The sequence below is a fragment of the Schistocerca piceifrons genome, chromosome 1 (assembly GCF_021461385.2).
Source record: "Schistocerca piceifrons isolate TAMUIC-IGC-003096 chromosome 1, iqSchPice1.1, whole genome shotgun sequence".
In the NCBI taxonomy this organism is placed as follows: domain Eukaryota; kingdom Metazoa; phylum Arthropoda; class Insecta; order Orthoptera; family Acrididae; genus Schistocerca; species Schistocerca piceifrons.
In genome coordinates, this window is record NC_060138.1 from 722,566,549 (window position 1) to 722,579,047 (window position 12,499).

At 38.2% G+C, this 12,499-nt stretch overlaps 1 protein-coding gene across 1 annotated transcript in view; it reads right to left on the minus strand.

The window, feature by feature from the left end:
- Positions 1 to 8,045: 8,045 nt before the first annotated feature.
- Positions 8,046 to 12,499, minus strand: part of LOC124804589 (lipopolysaccharide-induced tumor necrosis factor-alpha factor homolog) — a 112,171-nt gene continuing 107,717 nt past the window's right edge. Inside the window, exon 4 of the mRNA XM_047264780.1 lies at positions 8,046 to 8,375. Within this exon, the coding sequence (XP_047120736.1) occupies positions 8,276 to 8,375 (100 nt within the window). The 3' untranslated portion in view covers positions 8,046 to 8,275. The remainder of the gene's footprint in view (positions 8,376 to 12,499) is intronic.

The window sequence follows — 12,499 nt, forward strand, 5'->3', positions numbered from 1 at the left end:
TTCTGCATAAAAAAACAAAAATTCTTACCTCAATAAAGTCGTCGACTATCTGCTCTTACAATAACCTTTTTCCGGCACAGCTCTGTGCAATGCTGGCCGATAGATTTGTCATTTATGAAAGGAAGCAACTGATTTTTCTTTTTGCAACAATCGGAATGATCATGGATTGGAGAAATTAGTAAATCCTTTAAATTGAAATGAATGCTTGTTAGAAATTACTTTATATGACAAAGATTATTATTAGGACATTTTTAAAAGATTTACATGGGAGTTCAAATACATTACTAGATTTGCGCGAGGCTGCTTTTTACCTTATGCAATAATACTCAGGTCCGGCATCGCTGCACAGCGACCGGCCAGCCAACACAATACACCAGGCCAGAGCAGAGCAGACTCCAGACAAGCGCAGACTAGCCACAACTTACTGCTACAGCTACACAGTACCTAATGCAGTCAACTCTGCTCTCTGGTTAGCGATTCTCTTATACCTTGCATATCGCAGGCAGCGCATGAGCAATACATCGAAATTACATCTGCTCCGACCTCTTACATAAAATTACATCTGTATTACATCTGCTCGGACCTCTTGCATAAAATTACATCTGCTCGGACGTCTTACACGGTGCGATATTCCTTGATGGCACGATGACTACTGAACGGTACGTGAAGGTTTTGGAAGATGATTTATCCAAAGTGACCCTGATTTCGACAAGATATGGTTCATCCAAGACGGATCTCGACACCATCGAAGGAGGAGAGTCTTTTGTGTCCTGGAGGAGCACTTTGGGGACCGATTTCTGGCTCTGGGGTACCCAGAGGGCACTGGCATTGGCTTCGATTGGCCGCCACATTCTCCGGACCTGAACACGTATGGCTCCTTTTTGTTTGACTGTATTAAAGAAAAGGTGTACATCAATAACCCTAAAACCAGTGCTGAGCTGAAAACATCCATTCAGGAGGTCATCGACAGCATCGATGTTCCGACACTTCAATGGGTCAAACAGAATTTCGCTCTTCGTCAGCGCCACATCATCGCCAATGATGGTAGGCACATCGAAGATGTCTTAGCCTAAATCCGAATACCTGAAATGACGTTCACTTGTTGGTGAAAGTGTGTGCACGCCGTAGTATGTAACTAATTTGCGTTTTTTCATATATAGTTCAACAATGGTCACTCTGTATATATTACTACAGGTATTATAAGTTTTATGGGGTACCATTTGTTCTAATTTTGATCATATACAGTAATGGTGATTCCAAGGTGGGCATCTTCAGTTTCTGTGATGAGATACATGATGGTTTTCTAGAGCAATAATCGAGAATTATTCCAACTACTCCTCAATTATTTCTCATCCCAAAGGCAAAATAATTCACCAAGCTTCCTTTGTGCTCATTCACTTGTTGTGTAAAGTCATAGCGGGTGCTATCACGTTGAAGTAAATAAGTTCCGCCTTCAGTGGAGTCGTTATTCAGATAAACTGGCATCGGTAGATTGTATGCATTCTTATATTTTGACTAAAGTTCAGTCTTGATCACGTCATGTATGTTTTAATGATACAGGTGACCGGTTTCGGTTCTTTCTACAAAACCATCATCAGACCTGTGGATAAATTTTAAGAAATACTAGATATCAATCTTTAAATAAGATGAAAGTGTCTAATGATGTCAAATTTTAACAAGATAAAATAAAATTAATTATACCCTGGCTCCTTTATGGTGGTAGGCGGAGCTCTCCTCGCTGCTACGCAGTCAACTGATGGTTATGAGTGCTGAGCACGAGTTTAAATATGCAGAGGCTCCCCCTACTTCCTGTCACACTACTTCACAACTGCCAATCAGCGTTCATAATATGACGCCATCGTCAAAGTATAAAAGCAGGAAATACACTAATAACATAAAATTGATTCATTTAAATATCTGATTAACAGATAATAAGTATGTCTACAGCTTATTTATATTTTGGATAAAAACAGGGAACTACGATGTGTAACAGTTGTGCCCTCTATGGGCAACCGTAATACTACTACAGTGCCAGTTACATCAAAGATGTGAAAGTCCTTGGAGTTGTGGTATATATCGATTATACTGAGTCGCCTACATCACAATTGCATCTTTGTTGGATGCTGCAGAATCGTCTTAAAATTTAATGAAAATGGGATCGTTGAAGTAACTAAGACCCCACTCCAAAGTTCCAGTTAAAGATCAAGAAATTGATCGATGAAAATAATCACCTCTTGACCCCTGAAGAAAAGAATATGACGAAAAATATGAATCCCCAAATACCTAAATTAAGATCACAGATTAAACTGCATAAAAAAGAGAAATCTATACGACCTATTGTCAACTACAAAAATAGTCCTTCATATAAACTAAATATGAAACTTAATAAAATTTTGAAAGCATTCTCTACATATGACAGCAATTTCAGTATCAAAAACAGTTATGAACTAGCACAACAAATCCACAATATAGACATTCCAACTAGTGCAAGTTTCGCCTCATTAGATATTAAAAATTTATATACAAATATACCCATTAATGAGACGATTAATATAATTAGGGATAACTTAATACAATACAAAAATATGACTAAAGAAGAAATAATCGAATTTATAGAACTGCTTGAATGCACTTTAGATTACAATTATTTCTCTTTTAATACTAAAATCTATTGTCAGAAAGATGGCTTAGCAATGGGAAATTCTTTAGCTGGGACAGTTGCAGACATTTTCGTGAACCACATTGAGATGCAATTCCTGAAAAATAGCCCTGATATCGCAAATAAAATCATATATTACAAGCGATATGTAGACGATACATTATTGCTTTATAATCGTTCAAAAGATGAAATTGAGAAACTTGCTATAAAATTAAACTCTATGCATCCAAAGTTACAATTTGCAGTTGAGCATGAAAATCGAAAATCTATTAACTACCTAGATCTCACTATAACTAATAACGATGGGAAACATTTATTCACCATATACAGGAAACCTACAACCACTGATGTTATTATTAATGCCACATCATGTCATCCTGACAAGTATAAAAAAGCATTTTTTAAGTCTATGATACACCGAATACTAAAATTACCACTAGAAGCTAATGAGATCAAAAAGGAAATGACCATCTTAAAACAAATTGCAAAAACCAACTCTTTTGACACATGACAGGTAGATATCATTTTTAATAAAGTACAACAATCACAAAGTACTCCACTAATAGGTAATCCAAAATATATGAAGATGACATATATGGGAAACATATCAGATAGAATCACTAATTTATTCAAAAATTCTGGAATAACAATAGCATTTACAACTAACAATACTTTACAACAAAAATTAAGACATACTGTAAGTAAAGATAATGGAAAATCTACCAGATCAGGAGTGTACAAGATCCAATGTAGAGACTGTGAGAAAATATATATCGGCCAAACAGGTCGAAATTTTGCAGTAAGGTACAAAGAACATACGTCAGGTACCTCACGAACAAAGTCCGTATTTGGTCATCATATAGCATTCAATAATCGTGCTGAGGGGACAGTACAACAGAATTTACAAGTTCTTCATTATGCAAATAAAGGCTTACTTATGAATATCCTAGAAGAAATCGAGCTATATGCTCATTTGAAAACCAAATCATCAATGCTGCTCAATGAAATAACTGGATTTTTGCGAAAAATATTATTACGACCTTTTTGACGAAATTTTATAATAAAAGCATCTACTCTTTTGTTTTTTAAAAATATAAGACTAGTTATACCCATGGCAAAAGAAACGTATGTAAATATGTTGCACAACATAAAAAAATATATATATGAAATTGACATTGATTATTATAAAAACTATTAGATCGATGATTTTAAAAAATTTAATTAGTAGTTCAGATATACATAATGTGGAACTTACTCTTGGCTGCTTCCCTACTGCTATAAAGAATATTGCTATAAAAACTACAGCTAAAATAAGACGATTCTGCAGCATCCAACAAAGATGCAATTGTGTTGTAGGCGACTCGGTATAATCGATATATACCACAACGCCAAGGACTTTCACATCTTTGATGTAACTGGCAATGTAGTAGTATTAAGGTTGCCCATAGAGGGCACAACTGTTACACATTGTAGTTCCCTGTTTTTATCCAAAATATAAATAAGCTATAGACATACTTACTATCTGTTAATCAGATATTTAAATCTATCAATTTTATGTTATTAGTGTATTTCCTGCTTTTATACTTTGACGATGGCGTCATATTATGAACGCTGATTGGCAGTTGTGAAGTAGTGTGACAGGAAGTAGGCGGAGCCTCTGCAAATTTAAACTCATGCTCAGCACTCATAACCATCAGTTGACTGCGTAGCAGCGAGGAGAGCTCCGCCTACCATCATAAAGGAGCCAGGGTATAATTAATATTATTTTATCTTGTTAAAATTTGACATCATTAGACACTTTCATCTTATTTAAAGATTGGTATCTAGTATTTCTTAAAATTTATCCACAGGTCTGATGATGGTTTTGTAGAAAGAACCGAAACCGGTCACTTGTATCATTAAAACATACATGACGTGATCAAGACTGAACTTTAGTCAAAATATAACAATTTATTGATCACTGTTGTCCAAAAATGTTTACCAAAATTGTATGCATTCTACAGCAAAGTATAAAGTAGGTTTGAACTGCTGAGACACGTCCTGATTCTGAACAGGCTGAGAGCGACAACTGCGACTAGCGCTTTATACAAGTAGGCGCGAGACTATACGACGTTGCGTTTACTTCTCCATCGCACACTCAATCACTATAAGGGAAGATGAAGTACAGTTCCAAGTTGTGTTAACAGGCTTAGCTGTACTGGTCATAATGATGTATTATTAAAATGTTTGTTCAAAATCTCCTACATAAATTGAAGAGAAGTTACGTTAATATTCATTTATGTGCCACATTTTTGTATACGAAGGATAATATTTTCAGGGCACTGATACAGATCTCATATCTGCTGCGTACGCAGATTAAATATAAAAAGGCGTAGGAGTCTTTCAAACTCTTTTGGCGGAGTTGCTGTTTTACAGTGTTCAACTATCTGAAGTCAGAAGTTAGTGGACTTCGTGACCTAGAAGCTGACTAAATCTGCAGGGAAACACGTCGCTTGAACTGTCTTACGCGCCACATATCGCTAAGAGGCCCTACAGTGTGGATACGAGTAGGATTTCCGAGGAAACTTGAAAGAAACGTTTCGACATATCACTCACGGTAGCGCAGTGGGTCGTCCTCTTGGTATTTTTTTTTTTTTTATTTATGAATTGGGTTTTAGCGCTAGATATTTAGCCAGGGAGATGAGTTCTGACAGAACTGTAATTCTATATTGAAATCGTACCTGCTTGACAACTCCTTCTAAACCATAGATGAATTCTTGAATATGAGTAAAAAAAGCCTGGAGATATAATATATGCATTTTGTACCCTTTAAGGGAATGGGATAGATAATAGAAATATTTAGGTATAACACAATAATGTAAACAAAAAAGAGAAAAGAAAGAAACTTGTTTCCTGTGTGCATCTCTTGTGCGTTTGACACGTTCCACATCATAACGGTTTTCCGTGCTATTGAACAATTGAACACGTAACAAACTAACTAACTAACGATGCTGGTATCAGTTGTCACATGAACATTCTCACACCATAAACGAAATTCTGGACGTCCATCCAGCATAGATGCCCGCAAGGATCACCGTACTTTTAAGGCATTAGTGGCAGAACGTGCAGCTACCACAGCACAGATAAGAGGGTTTGTGGACCCTCGTGTGCTAACACGAACTGTTGCGAAGCGGTTATTATGAGAGGGACTATGGGCACACACACCTCTAGCCCATCTTCCACTCACGGTACATCATTGACGTGCACGGCTCCAGTAGTCGCGTCAGAGGATCACTTGGAAAACGGGATGGTGGGTCGTAGTCTCCAGCGATTCTGCCTGGACACGAGTGATGGTCATTTGCACGTATGACGTAGATCTGGTGAGTGCTGTCTCGTATAGTGGATCTGTCCAAGACACAATGGCCTCATCTCACACCTTATGTTACGGGAAATTATAGTCTACAGCTTTCGTTCTCCTTTGGTGTTCCTGGAGGAGAAACTAACCAGAGCTCGGTATATGCAGAATGTTGTTGTTCTTTTGCCGTTCTTGCAACATGAAGGTGCTGTCTTGTTTCAATAGGATAACTCTCGCCCACACACTGCCCATAGGACTTAAAGCGCTCTGAAAGACGTGCAGAAACTTGCTTGGCCACGATGATCTCCGGACTCGTCTCCAATTGAGCACGTGCGTGATGTGATGCGAGGAGAAGTGACTCGTGAGGCTCGTCAACCAACAACTCTTACTACGTGAACAGATCGAGCAGGCATGGAATAACGTATCCCAGGACAATATTCACCAATTACAAGATCGACTGGATGCCAGAGTCAGCACCTGCACTGCCGCCCGTCGAAAATGGTTCAAATGGCTCTGAGCACTATGGGACTTAACTGCTGAGGTCATCAATCCCCTAGAACTTAGAACTACTTAAAGCTAACTAACCTAAGGACATCACACACATCCACGCCCGAGCCAGGATTCTAACCTACGACCGTAGCGGTCGCGCGGTTCCAGACTGTAGCGCCTAGAACCGCTCGGCTACTCCGGCCGCCCGCCCATGGAAGCTACACCACATACTAATATGGGTGTTTCAGCATGGGTTGATACGTTATACCCCATAACAACTCGCGCTACTGGTTTATAAATGTAATCATACATGCACTCCATATGCAACAATGAATTTTGAGTGAACTAGAAACCTCTAAAAGGATGTACTAATATGCGGTGTATATGTCTGAGCTTTTAGTACTTGGCTGTCAGGAGATTCGAAACTATTAGAGAATATGAAAAATCAATTATTCGAACAGTATTGCCGGTAGTGCGATGTAATTTTCTGGAAATATTGGGAAAGACATAAACTCATAAGAAGGAAGTTATTGTTAGTATAAGTATTCCATAGGCAATTTGCATTACAGACAAGACAGTAGTTGATATTTTGTAGTGGTTTAACCGGGAGTGTCACCAAAAGGAAAAGTACGTCTCGTCTGTCGAGTGGACGCATAACTATTGGTCTACATAGTCTTCCATTTGTAGTAGCCTAAAAATACATTTCAATACCTATGGATATAACTCAGTGCAACTATAGCGCCATTAGCCAGTGAAAAATTGTAGCTCTTACAGCACTAAATGTATCCTGGTTTCAGTAATTCATTTACATTTCTAATGTGTCAGCTAGTACGTAAGCTTAGAAAACAGAGAAGGAACCAAAAGGTTACCGAGATCCAAAGAAAGTCTGCAGTACATTAGCTGCGACGGAAACGCCAGCGGCAGATAAAAGACAAATTTTTGTAGATACAACAGGCAAACAGGTTTGTCTGTTTGGTTAAGTCTACGTAACGGGTGGCAAACTGTGACAGTCAGATGTAAGCAATATCGTCTTAATTTGAAAGCCTTTATATGGAACAGCCCGAAAGCACTGTGCAGTTGCAGTTGCAGGAAGTAGTTTAAGAATAATCCTAAAAGCATGTGGTTCTCACAAAGTGACGTCTGTCGAAGTTAGGATTAACATAACATGTGAATGTATATGCATATATATTACGAAGATTCTGCACTTGAAGAAGGGGAATCATTATTTTCATCTTTGACTAGTAATGGTTTGTTCCAGCAGGCGTTGGATTCACCTCAATACCATTCGCCTTGGACTATTGGGCTCTTCATCGCCGTAGTAAATGAAATTCGTAAATATTTTTATTATAATATGGCTCAGTTTGTATATTTATTTGTAATCATTCAGTTACATGTTTCAACGACATTAGTTAATAGATTTTGTATGTAATAGAAACATTTCTAAATGTCAGCTTATAGAGCATAATGTTGTAGGTAATGCTTTACACTTAATAAAACTCTTCAGTACAATATAAAATCATACATAATTACCAATAAATAACGTAATTAATCAAGACACAGATATTAAAAAAGGTTGATAACATCATGTAACGCTAATGCCTTACTTAAACAAAAAAGTCGTTTTAAAATGATTTGTTGAATATTTTCCTACTGAAAACCAGCAGCATCCAACCACTGAAATGTACGGTAATAATATAGTAACTCAGTCATACATTCCCTTGATAGTTTCCAGTCACATATTTGCAAAAGATACATTACTAATGCACTGCTCACTCGAGCTAACGCTCTGGTTACTAATCATATGTTCCGAGGAATGTCTTGCAGTCTGGACAATAGTGATTCTTCGCTTGGCAGCTGTCTACACAGTATGGAATGCAACAGCAAAGCCAACACCTGAAACAGTCAACACACTCAAAATTATTATGTATTTTTTGTACTTGATGAACTCTAGGATCATTCTAAATACTATAAATTTGTTTTAGTGCATTACGCTCAATCCATTTTTCTAGTCTGATTAATTTATTTTTCTCTATGTTACTTCCCTCCTTTATGTTACTAACAGAAGAATGTAATTTAGACTTTTGTCAAAGCACTACTACTAATTTTATCACAGTATATAATTACTTCAGAGATAATACATTAAGCTTAAGAATTATGACTATCAAAATATGTTACAGATAATGTCTGTAAAAGGCCATATAACATGGTTGATAAATTCAGCCCAGCGTAAACCATGCCAATTAAAGATTAGCAAGATCAAAAAGTGAACTGACAGTCCAGTACAATGATTTTTAATCTTTTGGTGATGTAGAATCAAATAAAAATTAAATTTAAAACACAACATCCAAAAAGTAACAAAACAGGTCAAGATTGGCACATTTGCAGTGCGTTACAGCAAATATATATCGTGCAGTTAGATGGACAATTTCAAATATCAGAGACAGCGTATTATTCTGAAACGAAAGTTAGTAACAAAGTTAAGATTCTTCAGAACTTTGCGATGATATTTTACAGGTCAGGTTCCATAACAGTTGCCACAATTGCCACAAGCCGCGAGATGACTACAGACAGCGCGGTGTATCACTGTATTCCCCTTTATGGAAGTGCACTAAGTAAAGATAACAACAGCTGAAACACTAAATTCAATCCAAATGCTATCAGGCAATAATGTAAAAAACACACAAAGGAATGATTTTAAAAGTGAAAGTGTACGAAAAAACCACACCAATAAAATTCAGAAGCTGCTGTCTCAGTCAAAACCGTTACAAAAAGTCCTTGTAAGTTTAATACTGAATGGTAGTTGGCCAAACAAAGTTCGTAAAGGAATATCTGCGTGCTCTCATAATACCGCACACACTCAAGTTGATAATAAAACGATTCAGACATTTAAGAACAATAATTATAAAAGGTAATTAGCTGAAAAACACGTTAATTGGTTAAGCAGGAACTTGCAGTACTTTGCAGGTGACAAATAGGTCAGCAACATCTCTTACAATTGAAATAAATGGTTGTAGTTTCGTCACAAGTTGCATTGAGGAGTATCTATTTTTAATCAAGGCGGTATATGGCTGGCTTAACAACAGCTGATTGCACCACATAGGACGGAAAATAGAAGTAACAGAATACGTTTGAGAAGTATGACCTTTAATTCAGTGACCCAGTCAGAATCTTGCTTGGCAATGGTTGAAGTACGAGGGGGTAAGGCGGCCACAGAGCCTAGAAGTAAACAGAGGAGTTTCCAGACCAAGGGAGGTGTGTAAAACTTCTCCTTCCCTCTGGGTAACTCATGTCCCATGAAGGGGCAGATGGCTTGAGGAATAAGAGATGATTTCCCACATACGAAGAACAGAAGATGTGCTCGATGCAATTGAGAAACGTAAAAAGCGTGAAGAGAAGTGTGGGAAGACGGCAGAGTAGGATGGTTTAGTGAAATTGTATTTAGATGTGAGCATTCCTACCAAGCACCAAAGGACGAAGGTGTTGGTTACTAAATGCATAGTACTTCTGAGCGTAAAGGCCAGATAACATCTGGCAGAAACAGGCAGAAATTCCAGTGGAGGATACATCAGTACGTACCCTCAAGTACATGATTGTTCAGCGTTGATGTCAAGAGTTACATAACAAATCGTTCATATCTCTTAAAATAAAGTGAGAGCAATAACGTTCGGGGAAGAAGAATATAAAGTTTTATGTATTATGTGTCCAGTAACTAGTGTTTGAGTATGACCTAGAGGAGATTGACGGCGAGCATACTGAGGGTGAAGTTTTCATAGCAGTCCGTTGGCCGATGAGTAGATGAGAAGTTGCGGCGGACAGTTCTTGATCACCAGAATGCCCACTGATGCGCTGGCATGTTTTCCGAACCCATCCGATCCGCGTTATGGTACTAGGGCGTTGGACAACACTTGGTGGTAATATATCCGTCGACGGGGACGGTAAGTTCGGAACTGGCTTGATGCAGTGCAAGGTGATTAGGCTATGGGCCAGAGTTGGATTTCACCATATCTCATCTGCTTCTTCAGCGATACGCATTAATCCACAGAAACACACTACTTATAGACGCCGAACAGATCTAGAAGAGTTCTCTCGCCACTAGCCTTTTGATCATTTTGGCGTTTGAGCTTCATCTCTTTGTGTCTCATCTATAAAGACTTGAAATTAGGCTCATTGGATATGGATCCTGTAGATCACCATGACTGTACATCAAATGAAATACGTCTACAGGGAACAAACGAAATAATCATTATTTTCATGAACTAATTTTCGCGCCTTTTTAGGACATCTGCAGATGACACATCCAAAACCTTACTTATTCAAAATTGTAGCATCATGCTTGCGACCGACCGTTTCTTCAGTGCGACAAGAAGATAAAAAACACTGTAATCCACTCTTGTAATTTGGAAATCTGCATCGAAAGGTTAGTTTATTTACTTTCTGTGGCAGTGGGGACGGTAATGGTTTTAAAATCCTACTCTTGAGTCCCAGTGTCATTGTCTTTCAGTCGTAGAGTTAAAACCTCCAGTGCCCAAAAGGATGCCATAATTTTGAATATGAAAACGTCGGCATGCCTCATCTGAAAATATGGCTGAAAAGGTCCGAAAAATAGTTAATGAAAACAGATATATTTCATAAGCGTCTGGTCCGAGGGGCGTGCAGGTATATTTTGTCTAAAAACTTTCCTTAAATCGTTATTTTTGTACTAACCAAAGTCGGATTTTTTTACTTAATGTGAAGACTCTCAGTCGCGAAGAATCTCAGTTTTATTCAAAAACATTGCCTTTAATTCAGTTCTGTCTGAGTATGACAGTGATGAACATTTGCTGTTACTGGAATTCTCAAATGGTTCAAATGGCTCTGAGCACTATGGGACTTAACATGTGAGGTCATCAGTCCCCTAGAACTTAGAACTACTTAAACCTAACTAACCTAAGGACATCACACACATCCATGCCCGAGGCAGGATTCGAACCTGCGACCGTAGCAGTTGCGCGGTTCCGGACTGAAGCGCCTAGAACCACACGGTCAGCGCGGTCGGCTGGAATTCTCATACAGGGTACAAATCTGCATTAGATAGCAGTAAGTAATCGACAAATGGCATATTAGAAGTAGTGTATACAACAATGAATCCTTATTACCCTGCGTAAAGCTCACGCCTTGGCGCAAATCTTTTAATTGACACCACTTCGGCTCTCTTAACTTACAGAGGTGTCTGTGATGAATGCGTATTGAGTCAGCTTACAGTATTTGTGCTAAATGAGCGAAAGCGGCGAAATACCGCGTCGGTACTTTGTCCACTACCTTCGAACACTTCCAAGTGTAAGTAGGCTGTTTATGTTTTCTTATTGGCAACGTTACGTAGCAGTCTGTAGCTGCTTTGCATTGTTGTAATACTCGCCATTGTAGTGTTGGGCAGCTGGATGTGAACAGCGCGTAGCGTTGCGCAGTTGGAGGTGAGCCGCCAGCAGTGGTGGGTGTGGGGAGAGAGATGGCGGAGTTTTGTAATTTGTCATGAACTGCTATATATATTATGACTATTAAGGTAAATACATTGTTTGTTCTCTATTAAAATCTTTCATTTGCTAACTATGCCTATCAGTAGTTAGTGCCTTCCGTAGTTTGAATCTTTTATTTAGCTGGCAGTAGTGGCGCTCGCTGTATTGCAGTAGTTGCAGTAACGAAGATTTTTGTGAGGTAAGTGATTTGTGAAAGGTATAGGTTAATGTTAGTCAGGGCCATTTTTTGTAGGGATTTTTGAAAGTCAGATTGCGTTGCGCTAAAAATATTGAGTGTCAGGGTTAAAGCACAGTCTTGTATAACACTGGTCAACACTCATTTTCTTGCCAAGGATATTTGAGTGGCTTTAAGATGGGTTAGTGGTAATGAGGACGAATATAGCAACCATTTATGCAGTTTGGCTCTAGTTTTTGAGATAATGCATGATTTAATCAAAAAATTAGAAAAAATTGCTAATACTGAACTCGAGCGCTACAAACTACAATGAAAAAAGAAAATAATCT